This window comes from Barbus barbus (assembly GCF_936440315.1).
Source record: "Barbus barbus genome assembly, chromosome: 36".
Classification (NCBI taxonomy): Eukaryota; Metazoa; Chordata; class Actinopteri; order Cypriniformes; family Cyprinidae; genus Barbus; species Barbus barbus.
The window spans coordinates 19,990,558-20,015,274 of NC_136714.1; the positions used below are offsets into that span (position 1 = coordinate 19,990,558).

General features: G+C 37.6%; 1 protein-coding gene across 1 annotated transcript; it reads left to right on the plus strand.

Annotated features, from left to right (window-relative positions):
- Positions 1-404: 404 nt before the first annotated feature.
- LOC306855554 (stromelysin-3-like) lies at positions 405-24,644 on the plus strand. The gene is made up of 8 exons (XM_079394316.1): positions 405-694; positions 11,425-11,723; positions 16,635-16,778; positions 19,763-19,896; positions 21,024-21,262; positions 21,367-21,571; positions 22,898-23,158; positions 23,266-24,644. Exons 1-8 carry the CDS (start codon positions 590-592, stop codon positions 23,391-23,393), a joined length of 1,515 nt encoding a protein of 504 aa, XP_079250442.1. The 5' UTR covers positions 405-589; the 3' UTR covers positions 23,394-24,644.
- Positions 24,645-24,717: the final 73 nt, after the last annotated feature.

Genomic DNA, 24,717 nt, shown 5'->3' on the forward strand with positions numbered 1-24,717 from the left:
AAATCTGTTTTGATGAAGAAAAACTCATTTACATCTTGGATATGTGTATATAGCCTATTCATTTATTTGTAAACTAATTAAAAGCTTTATTTCTTTTTAATTAGTAATATGCAAAAGAACATAAGGATCCAATTAAACAGGTGCACTTCAAAAACTGGCACAAAATCACAAACAAATTATAAACACTACCAGGCAGACACGTCAATATACAGCGACTGACAAAATGTATCATTACCGTATCCAACTGTTAGACAGGACAGTCACTATCTAAACCTCTCCTAATATCACTGAAAACCAATCCTGCTCTCTGTACCCACCGTCTCTCCCCTCACGCGACGGAGCGCGCCAGAGGAATGGAGGGCTGGGTCACGTGATTGCCGGTGAACTTGCCACTCCAGCCCCTCATAGAAAAGTGTAATTTGAAGAAAAGAGAACAAAGAAATCAGAGAGTATAAAATCCCTCGTCTAGTCTGCACTTGGTCAGAGTAAAACTCGATAGACAGGCGCGCGCTCTTCCCGTCTTCCCTCGCGCTCGTATAGTAAAGTGCCCCGCGCGCAGGTGGTGCGTGCGGCTCTGAATCCGATCAGGATGATGCGATCTGCACAGCTTCTCGCTGCAGTCTTATACTGCTTAGTGTGCATTCATTCTCTACCGGTACCAGACGGAAACAGCCACAGGTACAAACCTGCAGCGGTAAGTGAATTTAAAAATATTGTAAGCAACTAAAAAATAACAGTCAACCTATTTTAGACAACCTATTTAAGACAACCTATTTAAATAATGTCTTTTAAATCTTTTAAATTTAATTCCATGCAAATACTAACAAATAAGCATCTTTTTCAGTAACTTTTTCAGTCTGATATAGGACTATAAAATATAAAAACATTAACAGGTGATGAATTTCAAATTTGCATGCAACTTGAATGATGCCTTGCTACCAATTCGTTGCTATTCACCTGTTACACATGCATCTACACAAGATATGCTATAGAATAAACAAAACTTTGGCAATAGAGAGCTCATTTATATTTGCATCAGTGAAATGTGTGGCGACCGTAGATTTATAACACAGACATCATATCTTATTATCATGCATATTATAAGATTTTTGTTTTGAAAGAGCAAAACTGCTTCTGTAGTTCACGTTCGGTATGTTTGCAGTTGTTTAAGGGGTGGGACCTACTGTAGAAAGTTGGATTTTTTTTTTTAGGTATGTGTTTGGGTCAGTGAGTTAATGAAGGTGTCTGAAAGGCAACTGCATTGCTGCCTAGTGAGTGAATGGCAGCATTTTATGTATGATGGTGCTGAAACTGTTTCAAAAAGGCTTCAAAAGCACAGTGACATACTGTCTAATGGTTCAAGACAAATCCTAGTCAACTTTAGTGATGACCAAGCAAATATTTAGTGAAATAGAAATGGAATAAAAGGTTGAGGAAAAAATGATTGAACATTAAAATCGAAAATTAGAAATTAATTTTCTCCTAATTAATCTCCCACACAATGTTTTTACTGGAATCTTAGGCATAAATTAACATTGCCTTCAGAAGCACCCAAATGAAGGCAGCTATTCATTGCACTTATACATTGAATGAATGAATTATTATCATGTCTTCCATATAGCTCAATGTTATTCTGTTGAATCCACCCAGGTCTTTGTTGAATTGGTTTCAGAAGAAAAAAAAAGAATAACTGTAATGTAGTCTTTATGGTTTAAACATCCTGCTGATCTTCGAAGAACTGAAATCTGGCTGTAAGAACTTTGTTCTACACAAAGAAAGAGAGGTCTTGTAAGGCTTAGAGGAAGTGGACAAAGAAGAACTATACAGATGGCTGTTGTAACCCAGTTGGCATAGATCCATACAGAGATTTTGGCAGGGAAAATATCAGGCTAAAAACACGTATCTGTGAATAAAAGAGCTGAAATGAGTAGTTGTAACAGAGTAGAGAACAACTGAACACTGTCTATGTCTTTCTTTTAAAAATGCTGTATAGCCACAGGCACACAAAGGGTTACCTCAAAATGACAATGAAATATTGCATGCTGTCAAAGCATCTGGCTATAAAGAGCAGCTTAATTTTATTGTATGTTTGCCCTGACCCACTTTGCCAATCAAACAGGAATGGCACCTGCAATCAAACCAGCTCCAGACGTTTTTAAAGACAAACTGTGTACATGTTTGAATGTAGAGAGGCAGCATTGATGCGGAGCATGTGCTGTTAATTTGTTCTTGAATGTTGACAAAGCCAGAGCAGGAGATTATGCAGGCAGGGGCAAGTCATCTGGCACGCTGAACACGATAACAAACCCTGTGTTTGCTGACAGAGGGGAAAATGGAAGGATCCAGATAGCTACCACTGCATTTGTTGACCCCCCTGAGAAAAGAAAAGCTGATGTCCTTCTTTAAGGCATTGTTCACGCATCACAAGATCCATGAAGACTTGCCAAAACAACTCAGTCAGCACACTAACATGACTAATGTACAGTCCACATAGTGTTGGGCAAAATTTTTCAATTACTTTAAAATTATGATCGATCTATCCATCCATGCGAAAATATTCCAGAACCGTTCTAAACTAATATTTTGGTAGAATTTGATGTGAGAGGGGATGGACTTTTTCACTGAAGGGGATGTTATAAGCCCTATGTATTATGGACTTATGTATTTTGGTTAGAATAGTCAGTTTTAAGTTAAAACACTTTAATGATGTATTCTCACTTCACAAGATGTTAACTGATGGATTAAGTCATGTTGTGGATTATTGTGATGTTTTAATCAGCTGTTTGGACTCTCATTCTGACGTCACCCATTCACTGCAGTGGATCCATTGGTGAGCAAGTGATGCTAAATTTCTCTAAAACTGTTTTGATGAAGAAAAACTCATTTACATCTTGGATATGTGTATATAGCCTATTCATTTATTTGTAAACCCTGAGAAAAGAAAAGCTGATGTCCTTCTTTAAGGCATTGTTCACGCATCACAAGATCCATGAAGTCTTGCCAAAACAATTCAGTCAACACACTAACATGACTAATGTACAGTCCACAGTGTTGGGCAAAATTTTTCAATTACTTTAAAATTATGATCGATTTTTTCTGTGCATCTACCTGTCCGTCCGTCCATCCATCCATCCATCTTTCTATGCATCTACCTATCATTTATCTACCGTTTTATGCAGCCATCCATCCATCCATCTACTATTCTATGAATCCATCATCCATCATCTACTGTTCTATGAATCCATCATCCATCCATCCATCCATCATTCTAGCTATGTATCTATCTCTCCACCTATTTACCCTTTTATGTATTGCGTCCATCCATCCATCTATTGTTCTATACATCTATTCATAGTTCTGTGCATTTATTAGTGCATCTACCTATCCATCTGTCTACTGTTCTAATCTGTCTGTCTTTGAATTTCAGTAGATTTTTAAGTGCATTCTGTTTGTTAACTCAAGTCATATTCAGGAATAGAATTGGAATTTACAAGTCATACTCAATTCTCAATTGTGCACAAATCTAGTAAGATAGCATGTAGCTTTTGTAGGAGGAGGAAAGGAATAGATTTTCTTACCCATTCTAGGCACCCTTGTTAATCAGAATCATTATCATAATCAGAAAGAGCTTTTATTGCCATGTATGCTTGCACATACAAGGAATTTGTTTTAGTGTCATAAGCTTCCAGTTCACAGAGACAACAGCGACACACAGACAATAAAAATAAGATGAGAATAATAATAATAATTAAAAAAGCATTTAACTGTTCATAAGTTGGATTGCCTGGGGGAAGAAACTGTTCTTGTGCCTGGCTGTCCTGGTAATTGTGGCTCTGTAGCGCCGGCCAGATGGCAAAAGTTCAAAAAGTGGATGACTTGGATGTGAGGGATCCAGAGTGATTTTCTGAGCCCTTTTCCTCACTCTGGATGTATACAGTTCTTGGAGGGTGGGCAGGGGGGCACCGATAACCCGTTCATCAGTCCGAACCGTTCGCTGTAGTCTTCTGATCTCTGATTTTGTAGCTGAGCCAAACCAGACAGTTATTGATGTGTACAGGACAGACTCAATGATGGCTGAGTAGAACTGTTTCAGCAGCTCCTTTGGCAGGTTAAACTTCCTGAACTGGCGAAGGAAGTACAACCTTTGTTGGGATTTTTTTACAATGGAGTTGATGTGATTGTCCAAATTCAGGTCCTGAGAGATGATGGATCCCAGGAACTTGAATGTCTCCACTGCAGTCACAGTGCTGTCTATGATGGTGAGTGGGGAGAATGCAGGGGGGTTTCTCCTGAAGTCCACTATCATCTCCACCGTTTTTAGCGTGTTGAGCTCCAGGTTGTTTAGACTGCACCAGACAGCCAGTTCTTTAACCTCCTGTCTGAAGGCAGACTCGTCACCGTCCTGGATGAGGCCGATGAGTGTGGTGTCATCTGCAAACTTCAGGAGCTTGACAGAGGGGTCTTTAGAGGTGCAGTTAGTGAATTTATCACTAACACGTGTTTCTCTAGATAATGTTATACGCAGCACCATAACTTCAAACGAGTTATACTTAAAGCCTGACCTCTGAGAAATACTGAGAATATTGCTATAAATTGTAGCAGCAACACCTCCCCCTTTACCTTTTGGACGTGGCTCATTTTTATAGCAGTAATCTTGGGGGGTGGACTCATTTAAAGTAATGTATTCATCTGGTTTTAGCCATGTTTCTGTCAAACAGAGCAAATCTAGGTTATGATCATTGATCAAATCATTTACAAAAAGTGCTTTTTTTAGAAAGGGACCTGATATTAAGCCAAGTTTTATAAATTGTTTCTCTGTATTGTAAACATTTTTTATTTGTTGAACATCAATTAAATTGTTACTCTTAATTTGGTTTGGATGTTTTCTGTATTTTCTAGTTCGGGGAACAGACACAGTCTCTATAGTGTGATATCTAGGTGAAGGGGTCTCTATGTGCTGAGAATGAACTAACTTCTGTGACGTGAGGCGGCTAGCAGACGGTCGGTTTAGCCAGTCTGTCTGCTTCCTGACCTGGGCCCCAGTTAGTCAAGTACGAACTCTAAGACTATGTGCCATATTTCTAGAGAGAAGAGCGGCACCACCCCAGGAGGGATGAACACCTTTTCAACAGGTCAGGTCTGCCCCAAAAACGTATTCTGCGGGCACCACTTAGACATCCAGCCATTGAGTGACGACAGTCTGCTATGAATCTCATCACCCCTGTAAGCAGGGAGCGGACCAGAGTCTGACATCGTACTTGCAAGTTCACACACCTCTTTAACATTATTTTTAGTGAACTCTGACTGGTGAAGTTGAACATCATTAGTGCCGACGTGAATAACAATCTTACTGAATTTACGTTTAGCATTAGCCAGCACTTTTAAATTTGCCATGTAAAGATGTCAGGCGCTCTGGCTCCCGGTAAACATTGGACTATAGTGGTTGGTGTCTCCATTTTCACGTTCCGTACAATAGAATCGCCTACTCTAGTGCTCTAATTACTAGAGCACTTTCATCAGGTTTCTCAGTGGGTGCGTCACTGAGTGGGGAGAACCTGTTTGACGTTCTGATCGGAACGGAAGAGCGGTGTTTTGACCCGGGACTAGGCCGCCTCACTGTCATCCAGTTGCCCTGCTGCACAGGCTCTACCGGAACCGAACAATAATAATAATAATTCATTACATTTATATAGCGCTTTTTCTGCTTTTTCTAAGCACTCAAAGCGCTCTACATTGTGAGGGGTGGTGTCTCCTCGTCCACCACCAATGTACATGACTCCCTGAGCTAGTCGCCTCCAAAGCAGTATCTACAGCCCTCACATTCTTACTGTCCTCAGTTAAAGTTTGGATGCGTTTCTCTAGTTCTAAAATCTTAAATGTCAGCCTAACTATATCCCTGCATTTATCACATGTGAATCCCTCGTCGCCGACAGAGAGAGAGATAAACTATACATGTGGCATGAAGTGCAAACAACAAGAGAAGGAGAAGCCATTACTCACTGTGATAGATGAATGATTTACTTACCACTGTTGTTTGATGAACTCGTGAGTTAAAACGGAGCGAGAGAGAGAGATGAAAAGGAGTGAGAAAAAAGAAAACAATAATAGGCGCGAATAGAAACGCGAATGACAAGCTAACCGGCTAATGAATACTAACGCATGGCACACGCGTTGCACTCGCGGTTTTAGATTAAAAGCAAACGGTAAAATTAGTCGGATTAGTTTGATAGATAATATCAGAAATATGGAGGCAATTAAGTTATATTTTATCACTTTAAACAACAGAGAGTGATAATAAAATTCAGCAGAAAGCGAAGCTACACGGAGCTACCTCTCAGCAGAACGGCAGACAGGAGCAATCGAGCAGCCAACCAAAAACACCAGAACAACTGGATAGCGAAGCACCATGGCTGCCATGAGCAGCGCCATGACCTTTAACATCTATTGATCTATTAATCAGCACCAATTATTCAGTTTGGGTTATCCTTATGACCCAGTCTCAACATATGAAAGAAAAGGACATACAAGCTTAGAGTGGATAGTGGATAGAGTGTATAAGGTCAGGGTCATTTGCAACGCACCACCTGTGGAGCCGTTTGGTTTAGATTTCTTGCCTGTAGGCACAAAGGAGAGCATGACTGACACGAGAAACCCTGACGTACCTGGTTCTGATTCAAACAACCATTTTTCCTGTCACCTGAACCTTAGATCTAGAACCTCGAGACAGCTGTTTCCTATCTCTACGGAAATTAGGAGACAAAAGACCTTGCTCTTGACATACCTTTATTTCAAATTCATTGTTGTTCCTGGCAATGCATCAAACATTTCAGTGCAGTTGTCTTCCATAATAATATTGCCTAGTTGTCACATATTTTGCTTTCAGGTGGAACAAGTGGGAACTATTTAAAGTAGTATTTTGCCTCCCTAGGCTTAGAGACACTAATGGTCTTAGATGCACTACACTCTTTCTGCATGAACATCTTCCATCAATATAATTTTCCCACTAAACAGTCTTCCTTTTCAGTGTAATCACTTGTGTATACAACCCCAAAGCATGCAGATTTCTGGAGGTTTTTGCGGGTAAATATTTACCCTAGTCCGGTTTCCTCTGGCATGCTCATTCATTATCTGTAGTTGTGGCCTACTTTAATGTGCCAGAAAATGTCTATGTAACAGACTGGAATTTCTTGTTTGTAATTTTTCTCTTGACAAAGGCATGCTTCAGAGAGACAATGAGACCCATGCAGCCAGGATGTTTGGATCAGGGTTGTGCTGAAAATAAAACGCCAAGCCAAAAAAGTAGGATGGTAGGAAGTGCTCTAGGCTGTATTTCTATTGCTTGCTGAGTCAGTAGTAAACAGTCATCCAAATGTAGAAAGTCATTTTGGGTGTATTTTGGAAACGCATGATGCTTTGTCCTTGATGTCGGCTGTGCTGATGAGTGTTAGGGATCTGTCAGGAATTGCTGACATCATCCGGATGCCCCAAAGAGAAAGATTTGGCTGCCAACAAAGAGGTTATCCTCAGAAACCCTATGGACATGGCATGATGCCAGGCACTCCAATTCTTTCCAAAGCTTCTTCTTGCACTGACATGTCAGTTCTTTTCTTCTGGATTTCCCCCAAAGGCTTCTCGCTGGCTCTGGGTCTCTGTGATTTGTTTCAGCATAACATACTGTATCATATTAGAGTTTTTACCCACTGACCTATTGACCTACAGATGCACATGCTGTGAACATAGAAGTCTGTTTATGGTGTTTCTTCCATTCCTGTTTGTTCCTTTTATATCCCAAAATGTTGATATTATAAATGTAGGTGTTAAAAATAATAGTTCTTCTGTATTGTTTAGAACATAGCAGATATTTCCACAGACACAAATGCCTGATGTTTGAATGCGCAAAGGTATGACTGCAGCTTAAGGTAAAATAATTCCCAGTTGTTTTTGTTTGTCAGCTGATGAGAGGCATATATCTGTCAGGAAGGTATCATAAAAATGGCAAAAATTTGCACAACATGATGAGGCTTGGAAAGAGAGACCTTATTTTTAAATGGAACATGTGTGGCTACAGTGGTAATTCTGAAGACATTTCAGTGGGTTTCTGAATGGACTCCCATTTTCACATGTTTCACTCTAGATGCAGGTGGATGCTGTAAAATACGCCCAGGCTTGAGGAATGTCTGGTTAAGAAAAGGTTCTTTTGACATGGGCTTTTGTTAAAATGAGATGTGTGCGTGAATGTTGTACAAGCAAAGTTTACTTAGCGTAGTCCCTCAATAGTGCAGTCACATTGATCTTTTTTTAATTGGTCTTAATGGAACAGTTCACCCAATATTATTCCCCAATTAAAACTCTCCTTTTCTATGAAATTGCCTCATATTTCCAGTTCCAAATGTTGATGAATTTGAGTAAATAATGACATATTTTTTCAGTGTCAGTTTAATTTAGCTCCTAAAGCTGCCACAATTATGGAGCTAGATCTAATGATAGATTGATAGCTGGGTTGTTTGTTGAGAAAACAATGTTTTGGCTGTTTCTTTTGAGACTTGGCTTTGACTCTATATGCTTAGCAGTTTCAGCTGCTAATATGTACTTGTGTACTATTACATCAGCAAACTGAGCCATCTTGTTTGCACTTCGCATCTCCAAATCTTATAAAAAAAACTGACAGCATATTATGAAATGTGGTTACAAAAGTGGGTCATATGAGTTCATAGTATTTCTATGATTTTTTAATGTAGACTTTGTATGTAAATGTTTTTATGTACATTCTATGTAAAGAGTTTGGGGTCAGTAAGATTTTTTTATTTTTTTTTAAAGACACATTAAATGTATTAAAATTGATTGCCTATAATGATAATGCACTTTTTAATCTTTCTATTCATCAAAGAATTCTGAAAAAAATCACACTTTCCACAAAAATATTAAGCAGTACAACTGTTTTCAACTTTGATAATAAGAAAGAAATGTTTCTTAAGCAGCAAATCAGCATATTAGCTTGATTTCTAAAGGACTGGAGTAAATTCAGCGTTTCTGATGCATATTAAGATAGAAAACATATATTTTAAAATGCAATAATATTTCAGAATATTCCTGCTTTTATTGTATTTTTGGTCAAATGTAGCCTTGGTACACATACAAGACTTAAAAAACAAAAAACTTAGAAAATTAAACCGAGCCAAAACTTTAGAATGATTTGTATAGGAATTATGTGTGGGTTATACAGAATTGATCTATTAAAAGGGGAAAAACATTGGCTGTCTACTGAGTTTTGGTTTTAAATGGGAGTATGTGTTTACTTTGGCCCAAGGGGTCTGTTTTGTTGATTTAGGCTTTAACCTTTAACCGATGACTCCCACTGAACCTGAGACACCCGGGTGTTTTTCTTCCACCTCCATCGCCCCCTAAGTAGACTCGAGGCCAGTTTGTCATCGCTGAGAGGTTCCACTGCTCTACAATAAACAATCTTGACAATCTTGACTGTTGTACAAAAAATTCGCCTGTCTCCAGGTTAGAGACTGCTTAAATTACATGCGTTCAACATGTATGAGCATTTAATGACGGTTCAGCCCATGGAAAGTCCATGCTCACTCAGCAGATTTGAGAGAAACAAACTGAGAGTAGATAAAGCGCAGTGAATTCTTCACTTCTATCTGTGGAATTTGTGCGGTTCCTCATTGCCGGGGGTGTGGGGTCATGTTTTAGCAACGCTATCAAGTTCACATGTCAGTGGATTGTTACTAAGGTACTATGTTTCGACTTGCCCACAAAAATTTGGTTGTTTTTCCTATTATTTGTTAGAATTTGTCTTGAGTTACACTGTCTTTTAACCAGATGCTACACAAGTTTCCAGCAATAAGCAATTTGTCTGTTCGCATTGAATACGAAAGTGGTCACACTTTATTTTAAGGTCCAATTCTCGCCATTAACAAACCATTAACTACCAAAATAAACTATTGATTTGCTTATTAACAGTTAGTAAGTTAGTTGTTAATTTTAGGTATTGGGTAGGATTAGGGATGTGGAATATGGCTTTATGGAATATGTGCTTTATAAGTATTAATAAACAGCCAATATGTTAATAATTATAATGAGAATTGGTCCCTATACTAAAGTGTTACCCTGTTATTTGATCATATTTGATGTCAGATGCATTATAGAGTGCTGCATTTTAGCACTTAGGTTTTAAACCAGTGAGATAGAGAGACTGACAAAATGTCCTGTCACTCATCCTTTGTTGTGGTAAAAATAATTTGCTGTTTGTCTAAAAAAAGTCCAAAACCTCAAGAAAGCCAATTTCTCATTTTTAAAGCCACTCGCTTTAGTCTGTTATATCTTCATGATAGCTGGACCTGCTTTCTATGATAAAGTTACATTTATACAAGTGATTTGTTTTTTTCAGACTTCCTGCTTTATATTTCTAAATGTTTTATGGTTGTCTGAATATAGTTTGTGCTTAAATTACAGCTTTTAAAAGACTCCCTATGACTACGAGAGGCGGAAGGATTTTTAAAAGCATTTAAAATAAATAGTTCACCCTATACCACCCCTGGCCTCTTAACCAAGCACAAATTAGAGAGAAAGAAGGAGGTATAGAGAAGGAACAAGGGTGAGAAGGAGGATTCTAAACCCACACAGCTGGAGTAGAGAATTGCGATGAGGTTTGGGGAAGGAGAGAAATTGGGGCAATCTGACTTTCCCCTCCAGGCAGCTAACCTCCCAGTCCATTAACAGAACCATTTCCTTGAAATTTGGGTGAGGAAATTGACTGTGATAATGCTTCTTGCAAATTATCAGTGACGTAAGACCAACTGTTGCACTAGTATAATTTCGCAAATTTTGCTCCCAGTTTAGACGGCAAGGCTTTATTTGCACCTTCATCTTACTGATTGCCCAACCAGAGTACCCTAGCATCCAGTGTTATTTTAATATTATTTATTATATATTATATTATTATATTAATATTTTGAATGACCTTTTATTTTTATTGTAGTTTATGTTTTTTACTTTTAGGTGTAATTTTAGTTACATGTTAATTTTAGTTTAAGTTTTAGTAATTGTGTTTTGTGTTTTTTTTTTTTTTTTTTTACATTTCTGTTTAGCTTTAATTTGTTTTATTAAGCTTCCACTTAAACTTAATTTCAGGTAGTTGTGGTTAGTTTTAAAGGCAACGTTTGTTTACATCAAAAGTTTTTCATCTGTTTACATTTTATTTTATATTTTCATGTTGATATTTTATTGCATTTTATTTGTAATAGTTTTGGTCTAGCAATGCCCTGTGAACCAGCCAGAATACCCTAGCAACTGAATAACAATACACTAAAACACAACAACACCTTAGCCACCAAACAAACCCAATTTAATAGTGTAGCATCTATAAATGAAGGTCAAATACATTTGATTGACAGTTTATGTTTGTGTTGACAGGACTGGCCTCGAAAGACCAATCACCATGGCCTGAAGAAGAGGGGCCGACTTCATCACATTCAGGACACCCTGAGTGAAGACTCTAGTAATAAAAGAGTACATCCACACTCGACTCTTCCCAAGAATGACACTGAGTTCTGGAACAGACCTCGCTGTGGAGTCCCAGACTACCCCTCACAGAAGGAAGGGAGCGTCTTTAATTACTCAACCCTCAAAGGAGGTTTGCTTGGGGGCCGTCATCGCCAAAAACGCTTTGATTTGTTCGGAGGACGCTGGGACAAAACACACCTCACATACAAGTAAGACTTGCACGGATAAGGGTTGTATATGGTTCCTGTGTCTACACTTAATGAGATGACAGACATAAAAATGAATTAAACATTAAAGCATAAATGGGAGAAAATGACTTTGATGCATTGCCAAGGTACTATTTTGAGCCTTACACGACAAAGGTCACAGTGAGGCAATAATATAGCTTATTTTGGTATCCTAGCTCCCAGTCAACACACATTTGACTGAATCTATACATTAAAAGTTTTTTTCTTATTACAGAGTGTGTTTAAATGAAACATTTGCAGTTCTTCTTCCTCCTTTTATCTTAGAAATACACTATTTCCCAGCCCACCCAGGAAATACTTGTTTCTAATGTTTCTTTCTTTATCTTCTCACATTTCTTATAGCTGTTATCGGTTCTAAAAAAGACCACACACTCTTTCCACTATTACACCCACTTAATTAGAAGCAGTAAACTGTCTCAGACCCGGGACTGCATGGCTCCAGAACACAGCTAGAAATATGTATCAAGCCCCCTTTGATTTAAAACAGTAAATCATTTTCTTAAACACACACACAGTCGCTACTTCAAGTCGACCTGAATTTCATTGCTTTTTAAAGGGATAGGTAATATTATACCTACCCTTATCATGCCAAACCTGTACAACTGTCTTTCCTCTACAGAAAAGAAATGTCTCAGGGTTTGTTCACAATTAAAACAATTCAACTTTCATCAATTGAGCTCACTGCCTTTTTTCAAAATATCCTCTTTTTTGTTACACAGTTTGGAATGACATGAGGGTGAGTACATGATTTTGAGAAATGAATTTTCATTTTGAGTGAACTATCCCTTTAAGAAGCCTTTGATTGACACCGTGGCCTTATTGTTTTTGGCTGGTCACCACTTCATGTTTTGACTGATTTGCCTCATATATCTTTGTCAAAGACGGTTCCCACCGGACATAGCAGCACTCTCTGTAATCTGAAGTCAGTGAGGTCACGACCTGACCAGGAGAAGATGTTACATTTCAGAGCACTCATGTGTGTTATGGGCGCGGAGCCCAAATGGTTCTAGTTTTCTCTTCAATGCTCAGCGGGGGGTGAGATGAGGATCCAGACAAAGAAAACCAGTCGTACAACCACTGATTAAAACTGTTCCTTGATTTATGGCCCTTCCCATAAAATATCACAATCTCCCATGGCTCTCAAATCTGAATCAAGCCACATTGCTGTAGGGCAGAGTAATCTTTGTTTCTGCATAATGTAAAGATGGAAGTCAAACAGAAAAATAGTCTTTTCTTTAGAAAATCATGGAAAGTTTAAGGGGATCTGAACTCTTTATATCCCTATAAAATGTCATATTTATATATAAATTATATATGTATATATTTTATAAATAAATATTTATTCGTGCATTCTTATTTGCCATATCTTTCCGTTTAAATTAGTGGAATCTAATGCTCACTTAAAGGGATAGTTCACCCAAAAATGAAAAATTAGATAAATGTCAATAAAGACCTTCTGAAGCGAAGCGATGCGTTTGTGTAACAAAAATATGAATAAAGTCATGGATTACAAGTACAAAATGAGGATTTGCAATGAAAAATGTCGGAAGGTTTTAATATAAGCCAAGAGGAGCCTGGCTTTCCTTTGCTGTAAACAAAAAATTGGTTCTCATGAGACTAGACTATTGTCACCCGAGCATCCACTGGAAAATGAAGAATTGAAGAATGTTGAATTTTAATATTGATCCATTTCTTGTAATTCATCACTGTACTGTAAATTTAAATATGACAAGTTTTTTTTTGTGTGTCAGTTAACTGTGCAATGTCCACAGCTGGGACAAAACTCACTAGGTTGCACCCTTAAAATGACCATTAATGATTCCTTTAAAAACCCTCTGAAATCATTGTACAATTTGTGTACTAAGTGCTGCCTCATCAGAATCTGATGTCAAGGCAGCACCACATGCACATATTTTATCCCCAGCAAACTCCAGTCAGCAGCATTCTAATGCTGTGCCACTATGAACTGTCGTGACTCACGTCTCTGAAGGTTGTTTATGGGCTATAGCACCTCGCTGTCCTCTGTAATTTGTCCCCTCACTTAATGATGGACTGTACATGTGAAAAATGAACTCAAACACACCAACCCCCCATTCTACCCCCACCATACTGTCAATTCAGACACTTTAATGAGTCTGTAACCTTAAGTAAATCTGTGTTTTTCATGTAACGTGTGCAACGGATTGAGGTCTAAAGTCATTTTGAATGCTTAAAGTCAAGTGTGAGCACACCTTTAGTGGAACCTGATAAATGACACCCGTGCACTAAGTTTGTCCATTAAAGTCACCATTGGACCAGATGGTTAGAAGTTACTGCTGAAAAGTAGTTTAAAAAAAACCTTTAGAGAAAAGACACCACTTGCTAGGAATGTTGAAATCACTTGTGCTGCTTAATACTTTTGTGGAAACCGTGATCCATTTTTTTCAAAATAAACAGGGGCTCTGGTGTCCTCGTCGTGCTGCGGGGTTTGTTAAGGAGGGCAGTGTTCTGGAAGGAAGGGTCCAGGTAAGGGGCGGAGTCCGGCGGTCGCACGTGCTCCCCTCTGCGGTCCGGGGCGTGAGGGCCGGTGGCTTCTCCAGTGGCTTCGTCTACCACTTGGTCCACGGCACTACTCGATGGGGCTAGTCGGCCTGGCATCCTGGCCCGACGGCCGTCTCACGTCTCTGGCGGTGCGGGAGTCCCCTCTACGCTCCCTTCCTGGACCCACGAGGACACCAGCGTGCATGCACGGGGAAGAGACCGGTCTCTCGATGAGAGGCGCGCTCGGCATTTAAACAGCGGCGGTGATGAGGCTCTACATCACACGCCGCCAGCCCTGGCTATTTCAGCGCCCCTTCTCTCTCACCCACCCACTCCCGTCGGGAGCCTAGTGGGGGGTGGCGAATAAGGGGCGGGGTGGTGATGATAATAAAGGGGGAGGCAGCCAACTCGTCACAATATATATCTTCTGATTTAAGACAGAACTAGGGTCAGATGCACTATTCTCTAAATAGCCTACTTAAGAAGTGGAGACCAAATATAACACTATAATAAATTTATCATATTTGTGATAACATCACTACATTATATTCTATGGGTTTAATGCATTGGAGACAGTGTCATTACCTATAACTGTCATATAACCGTATATTCACTGTAGAGGAGCCATAGTCCTAGATCAGCAAATAGGGAGGAATTCTCTAATTGTAGCAGCGAATAAGGACAATGTTTAATGCCACAGACTACCACACTGTGCTCTCTCCCGCTGTCATAGCTCCTGTCTGGGCTTGTAGACTGCAGAGGCCCCACAATCTGAGACAGTTTGTGGCTCCAGCATGCAGCCCCAGAGCGATCCCTGTCCCACAGAGCTAATAATGACCAAAGCATGAAGGTGTCCAAGCATGAAAACAACACAGAGCAGAGGTACCAGTTACTATAGCTGCAGGTCGGGAGCTAAACTATACTTCAGATGTGGTGCTTTAAGACATTCTTTAATTCTTTTTTTATTTTTTATGAAATGCACTAAAGGGAAGCTTTGTGGAACATGATACAGATTTGTGGTCCACCAGCTTAAATGTGCTCAGTGGGGATTCTGCTTGTGAAAATAAGCATGCATGCCTTCATCACTCAGCAAGCTTTATAATGTAGCTTGTCTTTCATCTGAGAGAAGTTCAAACCTGTGGGCTCATTCTATGAGAAATGAAAGTAGCATTTTAATTCATAAACGGCATTCAAAATGGGCAAACTGCTAGTTTGGAATGGAAGGAGCAGTTGAAGCTTTTTATGGTTAGTTTTTGGGAGGAATCAACAGTGGTGTGATAGTAAACTCTGGACCAGAAAAGATCTAATTCAAGATAAATGCAACCTAGGAATAATGCTGTAAAAGGGATAGTCCACCCATAATCTTTTATTCAGTTCAGCTATAATTTACACAAAAGAAGATATTTTGAATAACTATTGGTAACACTTTATTTCGATAGTCCACTTTAGACATTCTACTAACAGTATAACTTTGCAACTACATGTCAACTAGCAGTCATTAGAGTATTAGTAGGCCGTCTGCTTAATATCTTCTAACACTTTATTTTGATGGGTCCACAACACACAACGTACTGACTATGAGAAACTTTGGAAGTATATGTCAACTTATTCTACTAACCCTAACCTAACAGTCAACTCTGAGAGTTAGTAGACATGTAGTTACAAATTTAAATGAATGAGAATTAGTTGACATGTAGTTGCAAAGTTACTTATAGTTAGTAGAATGTCTAAAGTGTACTATAAAAATAAAGTGCAACCTAACTATTGACTTCCATTGTATTTGTATTCATACAATGAAAGTCATTGGAAACTGTATATAGTAGTTAACAAAATCTTTCAAAATATTTTCTTGTGTTTCACAGAAGAACGAAAGTCATGCAGGTTTGGAACAACATAAGGGTGAGGAAATGATGACAGAACTTTCATTTTTGGGTGGACTATCCCTTTAAAGCCTCTAAAATTGTCAGTAATGCAGTGCATTGTGAATTGTTTTGGATTAAGATCGTGCTAAATGATAAGAAACAAAAGACTCTTGAAATATGTTATGTATTCCTGTAAAGCTTATATGCACTTAAAGGAACCTGGATAGGGGTACATCACTGTCACAATATCAAGTATCACATGTGTGCTGCTATTATGGTCAGAGAGTGTTATAGTAGTATACCGTGTCTAATCCCTTCAGACTGAGCTTTTCTTTCAGCCAGATTCTGATCCAGTCTCTTGGTTCACCACCAAGAAGGGTAGTAAACATGGTTAAATAGGGAATTATTGGGGTAATGCACCAGAGACCAAATGAAAATCGCATGGGTGGTCTGTAAAGAGCATTTATGAGTGTTTGTTCTCGTGTTACAGGATCATGCGGACACCTTGGCAGATGAGTTTAGAGAAAGTCAGACATGTGTTGAGAGAGGCACTGCAGATCTGGAGTGACGTCACCCCTCTCACCTTTACTGAGGTCACCAGTGGCCGGGCGGATATCATGATTGACTTTAACAGGTAAAAAAAAGAAAAGAAGGTATTTTCCTCGTTTGCTGTGTCTATGTTTTTAAAGGGGTCATAACGTATATTTAATCATTATTATTTTCACTCCAGTTGAGGTCCAGTTCAGTAGCGGCTCCTGACCGTAAATTTAGGTGGGGCAGATTATTTTGTAAACTTTATATTCTAATCTCTGAACACAAAATTTTGGCAGCGATGTCCTTGCGTTATTCTGTGAGTGGCGCGCGAATGTTGATTAACAGGCTCAAAGTAATTTTGTTATTATTATAACGCATAAAATGCTGTATAATAATTGCCTTAATATAGTATTTATCACCTCCCAAATGTTTTATTTAGAATGTTACAAGATGTGGAGCAATTGGGGTGAGGAAAGAAGATCAAAACAAACACAACAGAACTATATAAAGGCTATTCATGTGAGCACATTTAAACTAAAAGATTTAACGTATAGCCTATTTTGTTAATTTGTAAACCAGACATGCCAACTAGTTACTGACCTGATGCTGACACATAGCTGAAGCGGATGGATATCGTCTTGGTGGAGCGAGGTTCACATAAGGTAACGTGAAAAAAAGCGGTGCAGTCTCAAATCTGCCCCAATGGCTCTGAATTAGAGCGCGCTGCAATTCCCCTTTTCACCACAGATTTGCGTTGCCCCGCTTAGTATCATGTATACATGCCTGCTAAAGAAATGTGCGGGATTTTAATATATACTGCTTACTTTACGACTTAAAATAGTATAGAAAATCCGAAAAATATTTGTTGCACAATGCTGAACACATTTACAATTTATTATTGATTCAGTTTATATAGAGGTCTATGTTTTGGATGAATTGAATATTTTGCCCATATAGACGAGCTGTTTGATGCTGTTATCTTTTGAACGTTTAGGAACATGTAAATGTATTTAGTTGTGATTGGCTAACATTTTTGCTTATGTAATGACTTTGTTAGTTTGCAGAGTTGTGGCATCATAACCACAAAGATTTATGAATGAGTTGTATTTACAGCTTACAGTAATTTCAATAATACATTTTAGGATCTTTTTGGATTAGGAAGAAAAAGTTTTGAAGATTACAGATTGTTTAATAGTAAATGAAATTACTCCATTACTCCTGTCTTCAGTGTCACGTGATCCTTCAGAAATCATTATTCTGATTTGGTGCTTAATAAACTTTTCTTATTATCAATGTTGAAACCAGTTGTGCTGCTTAATATTTTAATGGAAACTGTGATATAATTTTTTTCAGGATAGGATTTCAAAAGAACAGCATTTATTTGACTAAGAGATTTTTTTTTGTCAGTTTACTGCCACTTTATTTTAAAATATTAATAAATATCTGATTTGTACTGCTATGACCCTTTGAAGTTACATCCCAAGATTTATCGAAAACAACACTGCAATGAAAAAATTAACACATTTAGCACACTTTGACTGGTCTTTTATTCTGTATATCATCGATGAAATACTGTTTCTTTCTCTGGCCTCTCATTTGACAGAGCTTGTAACACCATATTGTCAGTTCAGAGATGTGTGTTCATTGACACAAAGAGGAAAAGTTTCCACTTGACTAGTCAAACACAGATGCTTTTCATCTCCTCTAGAATCTGGAGATTAGAGAGGGTGTCGGTTTAGGATTATAGGTCGAAAATTTACACTGCACATCCATTCATGCACGTGTGTTACTACTTAAATTCCCATAGTAAGAAAAGTCATAACTCAGAACACCTGTGTGGTTTAGTTCTACATATGGACATGCAACACTGCGGCTCAAAATCCCTTTCTTTTTAAAAAAACTAACCTTAATGTTGAAAAGCATGACTTGTGGTAGCACATTATTACTACAAAGCGCTGTTTGAGTTTTTCTCCCCCCCCCCCCCCCCCCCCCCACTGAACATGTGATGTGCTCAGTCATTGTTTGTGGAGGAAACTTTTGTGTATTTTTGTGATAAAACAGTTTTGGGTTTCAAATGATGTCATTTGTATTTCTCAAGTGATAAATGTAATTTTGGGGCTCTTTAGTGTGGTGTTCACATCGCTGTAGCTGCTTCAATTCAAGTGTCATTGAGGAGCGCATGCGAACTGATTATCTTTTACTTTTTACTACTTGTTATAAAATGAAATAAAACAGGAATGGAAATCAGAAGGTATGTTGAAAGATACAGTACAACAAATGTCTGAAAATCTTTTCAAATGTTTAGAGGCCATTTTATCAAAAACATTAAACTCAAAATGATGAAGCAGGAGAAAATTGCTTGATTTACAGTATGCGTCACACCAGACCCATATAAATGTTGTGTCTCTTTGAACAGGAAATTTTGGTCAAACCAGTGGCTTTTCCTCTTCATTTTCTGTTTGAAAATTAAAGTCCCTCTGAAAACTTGGCTTCCTGTTAAAGAGCTAATGTACAGTTGTTATGTTTCTGAGATACGCACGTATGAAGCTCTAATGAGGGATACCACTTTTCTTCAAAGCAGAGGGAAATATCTAGATCCATCTGGCATAAAGCGAAACATCTGGAGGTCGGTTCAGTGAAATGTGGGGCTCTAGGCATGCCAGTTTCATTTAATCAGACTCAATCCAAGATTCCATCAATGGGACAGCAGTGGACCGGACATTCTTTGACCTTTCAGGTCTGCCAGGTTTAAAGATCTATGAACCTGTAGGGCTTTGTGTGTAATTTAACCTCAGCATTTCACAATGGAAAATTTGGGGTTAAGTTTATTCAGTGCCATTCAGCCAGGGTGGTATTTGGCATTCCATTAAAGACAGGGGAATCAGGAAAGTTACTGAGGTGTGACAGTTACAGTAGGCTATAATGCTGCACGGTTGCATGGTAGAAATAGCAATGTCTCTGTTCAGGTCATTATTCTCATGTTTAATCATGATGTGTGCTTATAAAATTCTTTTCAGCGATCAGTTCATCAGGCATGTTGATGAATCATTGGTTTTGTGCTGAGAGACTGTGTTTCACATTCAGGTACTGGCATGGAGATAATCTTCCTTTTGACGGCCCAGGAGGAATTCTGGCTCATGCCTTCTTTCCCCGAACTTACAGAGAAGGAGACATTCACTTTGACTACGATGAGACTTGGACAGTGGGCAACAGTATGGGTGAGTGAGGGTCTCTGGACTTTTTAGCGACAATTTAAGATTTTTTTTTTTCAGTCTCAACTGGAAGTTTATATCTCACAGTTTTTCTCAGAATTGCCAGTTCATATCTTACAAGTAATTGTAAGTTTACATCTCACAATTCTGACTTTTTTTTGTTTTGAAAGTCTGAGTTTACATCACACAATTTTGACACAGAATAAAAAATAAAGAAAAGATAACACTGTATCTCGCAGTTCTGACTTTTATCTAAAAAATTTAATGAATTGCAAGAGAAAAGCGATATAACAAGATATAATCGATATAAATTGGTTCCAAATTAGTTGGTCAAATTTAGTTAATCTAGTACTTATAAATAAGCAATATCACACAAACAAGAGTGCTGTTGTTCCAAATATGCTTAAATTCACACACAACTGCAAGTAATATACAGTATTGCTTTATATGAGTGTTCAACAAATGTCTCAATAACTTTAGCATTTTAAATATTATTTCGCATTTTAAACATTGCAAGTTGCTTTGTCCATTTTTGCTGTGCGGACTATAATGCATACAAATGACGTTAAAGCTAAATCATTGTTTGTACATCTCCAAGCAACATACTGTAGTGGTGTATTGTCCCTGAATGAATCAGTTTTTTTGAATGAATTGTTTGTTTGAATGATTCAAAACTCGGTCATAAAGCCAGTCTGGCCCTGCGTCCCAATGTGCATACTATCCACCTTATCTGCCCTAAATATTGAAAATGACTAATATCACATAGAATTTAGGATGGATAGTATGCACATTGGGACACAGGCACTTGTTTTGCACCTGAATGAATCAGTGTTTTTAATGAATTGGTTGAGAGAATGGTTCAAGGACTCGCTCATAAAGCCAGTCACTTGTTTCTTTCCTGAAAGAATCAGTGCTTGAAATAATTGGTTGTATCACTCAACGATTCACTCATAAAGTCTGTTGCTTCTCGCTCGCTACTGTTGTAACTTTGCAACTTGCAGAAAAAAATGGTTTGTTTTATTACGTACAAATGGATTTCTACCGAAATATATGATGCATGGACTGCATACCATACTATTATGTTTTATATGTAATTTTGAACCCACTTTTTTAAGCCTCTTGCTTTCTACTAGGTACTGACCTCCTCCAGGTGGCTGCTCACGAGATCGGTCATGTTTTAGGATTGCAGCACTCCATGGCACCAGGTGCAGTGATGTCACCTTTCTACGCTTTCTCCTACCCGCTCAAACTGAGTGAAGATGATAAGCGAGGTATACAGTCTTTGTATGGATCCAGACACTCGGATGATAAAGAAAAGATGGAGGAGAGAACTCCTAAAGTCACAGAAACCAATGAGATTGAAAGCACAGTGGTGAGTTATATGGCTGACTGTATCTGATCTTGGGAATATTGGGAATTCTTCTTTTTCTTCTCATTCTCTTTTATTTTTTTTTGTCCTTATTTCCTATTTTTCAGCCTGATGCTTGCCAAACTGACTTTGATGCTGTATCTATGATCCGAGGCGAGATGTTTTTCTTTAAGTCGGGTTATGTATGGCGGATCCGTGATGGTAAACTCCAGACTGGATATCCTGCATTAGCATCCAGGCACTGGAGAGGAATCCCAGGTGACATTGATGCTGCTTTTGAGGACAAATCTGGAAATATTTGGTTCTTCCAAGGTAAACTGTCTCAAAATAAATAGGATGTATTTGAAATAACTCCCTTATGCTGACCAAAGCAGCATTTATTTGATCAGACAATAGAGTAAAACAATAATATTCTTAAATATTAATATAATGTAATTGTTTTATATTATATTTTAAAATTTAATTTAAGAGCTACCTTTTTTTAATTACTCCAGTCTTTAGTGTCACAGGAACCGTCAGAAATATTTCTATCTTGATTTGGTGCTCAAGAAACATTTATAATTTTTAATGTTGACAAAAACAGTTTTGCTGCTTTTTTCAAAGGAACAGTATTTATTTGAAGTAGAAATCTTTTGTAACATTATACATGTCACTTTTGATCAAATTAATGTGTCCTTGCTGAGTAAGGAAAAGAGGAAGAAAAAATATATATATATATATATATGAAGAGTTTATTTGCAATAACAGATAACTCGTTTTTACAATTTTCAAAAAATCATGTTTTTTATATAATCATTTTTTTATTGTATTTTGGGTTAGTTAAACCTAATCAAAATAACCAAACTGCAGTTTGATTTAAATTAAATGGAATGCACAATAAACATGATTTTTGAAAATTAATTATTGCAGTTATAACTTTATATATATTTACATTTAGTCATTTAGCAGACGCTTTTATCCAAAACAAATGAATACAAAGGAAGCAATAAAAATCAACAAAAGAGCAATGATATGCAAGTGCTATAACAAGTCTCAGTTAGCTTAACACAGTATACGTAGCAAGGTTTTGAATAACAAATAAAGTATAAAACGAATAGAGCAAGGTAGTGTTAGAGGCCTTTTATGCTTTTGTTAATTGTATAATAAATAAAAAGAAAAAAAATAGATTAAATACAAAAAGATTAGAAAAACTAGTGTTAGTTTTTTAATTTTTTTAATAAAGAATATAATTAGAAAAGAGAGTGCTAGAGTTAGAAGGTCAAATAAAGATGGAAGAGATGTGTTTTTAGCCGATGCTTGAAGATGATTGAGATTGAGTTGGTTATTATGTTTATTATGTTTTGTTATTATGTTGGTTATTATGGATTAAGTTGATGTGTGTGTGTGTGTGTGTGTGTGTAAATAAAAAATAAATATATATTGCACGAATATATGCAAAGAAATGCAATTCCAAAAGAACATTTCAGCTAGCATCAGAAAGTGTATATATTTATAATCCAGATGTCTTTTGGTGGCCTAATTATCCAGTAAACTGAGCAGCCTTAGACTAGTAAACTAAATCAGGGGTTCATGATGAATGAAAAATTCATAAACCGTGATTTTTATTATAACCTCTTACCCCCACCATTCTCTCTGTAGGCCAGAGTTACTGGGTTTTTGATGCAGAGCGGCAGATCACAGGGCCGGACTCTGTACGACGGCTAGGTCTAACAGTGACTGACATTCAGGCCGCCCTCATGTGGGGAGAAGACAAGGCCCAGAAGATCTACTTCTTCAAAAAAGGGAGCTACTGGCGATTCAACCTGAAGGAAAACCGTGTCGACTCAGTCCACCCTCGCAGCATGAGGGACTGGAGGGGTGTACCGGATGACATTGACGCTGCTTTCCAGGATCGATTCGGTACGGTTGTCACTGAGACATTATTTCTTGCATGTTTTTGAATCTACAAAGGATGGAGGGAGTTTAAAAAGTCATTGAATGTTTCTTTGTTCATTATTACTCCACAGGCTTCGCCCACTTCTTGAGAGGGAAGCAGTACTGGAAGTTCGACCCAGTAGAAGTGAGGGTGCTGGAGGGATACCCACGATATATTGGCATGGATTTCTTTGATTGTTCTGCTGCCCTGTATCGATGAATCACTGGTACAACTAGACGTAATTTATCCCAAATGTATTGCTGATCTTTGTCACACACCTAGTGCAACAGGCAGTTTCCACATGTTTAACTTTGAACCAATCTAGGTCTAGTATTTTTATTTATATCACGCAAAGTGTCAGATGTACTGTACATTCTCTAAATCTGACCACTGGATCAAACTTTTTTTTTTTTTTTTTTTGCGTATTCAAGCAGATACTGTTTATCTACTCAGTCTGTGACTCAAGATGCTACATCTGCGCCAATTAACCATATTGCTGGATCTTCTCGTCTGCAAAATGATGACTCTCATTTCTCAGGAAAAGCAGGATTCTGGCCTTAAAATATTTTTCGTATACATTTTGTGTACTTGGTTATTTATTATTTGTATATTTTTGCCAGTATTGATAGTGTTAGGAAAACATAACGGCTATTCTTTTTGAGAAATACCATATTGTACCATTAGTGACATGCTGTTGATTACCACAGAAGACAATTTTGTCCTTAAAAACAAGCAAAGATTGCATTAAATCTAATGCACTTACAGTGGAAATCTATAAGGCAAATAATTTAAAGCAGAAACCTTATTGAAGCGCATACTAATAATAACTTTTAGTACAAATGTAGGTGACAAAAACTTGAGGTAAACGTACATCAAATGTCAAAGCATCCTAAAAATGAATAACAATTTAGTTCTCAGAGCAACAATAATGTAACTATTTTTTACTGAACTTTGTAGGGATAGCTGAACATTTTGTATTTTTGTTTGAAGCTTGTATTTAACTTTAAAGAGTAGAACCATGATGCTGTACTTTCAGCATTTATGGACTTATGTTAATTTTGAATGAGAAATGGCAATTTGACGTGACACAAGTGATCTTTGGGAATAGCTGTCAATGTCAATGTCCATTTAGACTTAACTTAAGTCCGTAAGGGACTTATGAAGACTTGTTTTTCAATACTGATAATGTCTATTTTACAGTGCAGGTCACTGATGCTCTTTACGTGTATCTAATTCAAGGTTTTGCATAGTGTGGCTACTGAGGAATATAATCCTTATAGCATGATGATGGCTTTTGATCTAGGGAAACTCTACACTTTTCATTCACTGTTATTATAATGTTTGTCATGTAATCGATTCTTTCTATTGTTACTGTTTTTAATGATCAATTTACTGTGTAAATATTTTGTAAAAAGAATTGTATTATATTTTCAGTTCCAATAAAAACCTCTCTTTGTATATTGTACTCTGAATTATCTGTTGTCTGGATTCAATACAGAAAATACTGACAAGAGGTTTTATTCATAAGAATCATCATATTATG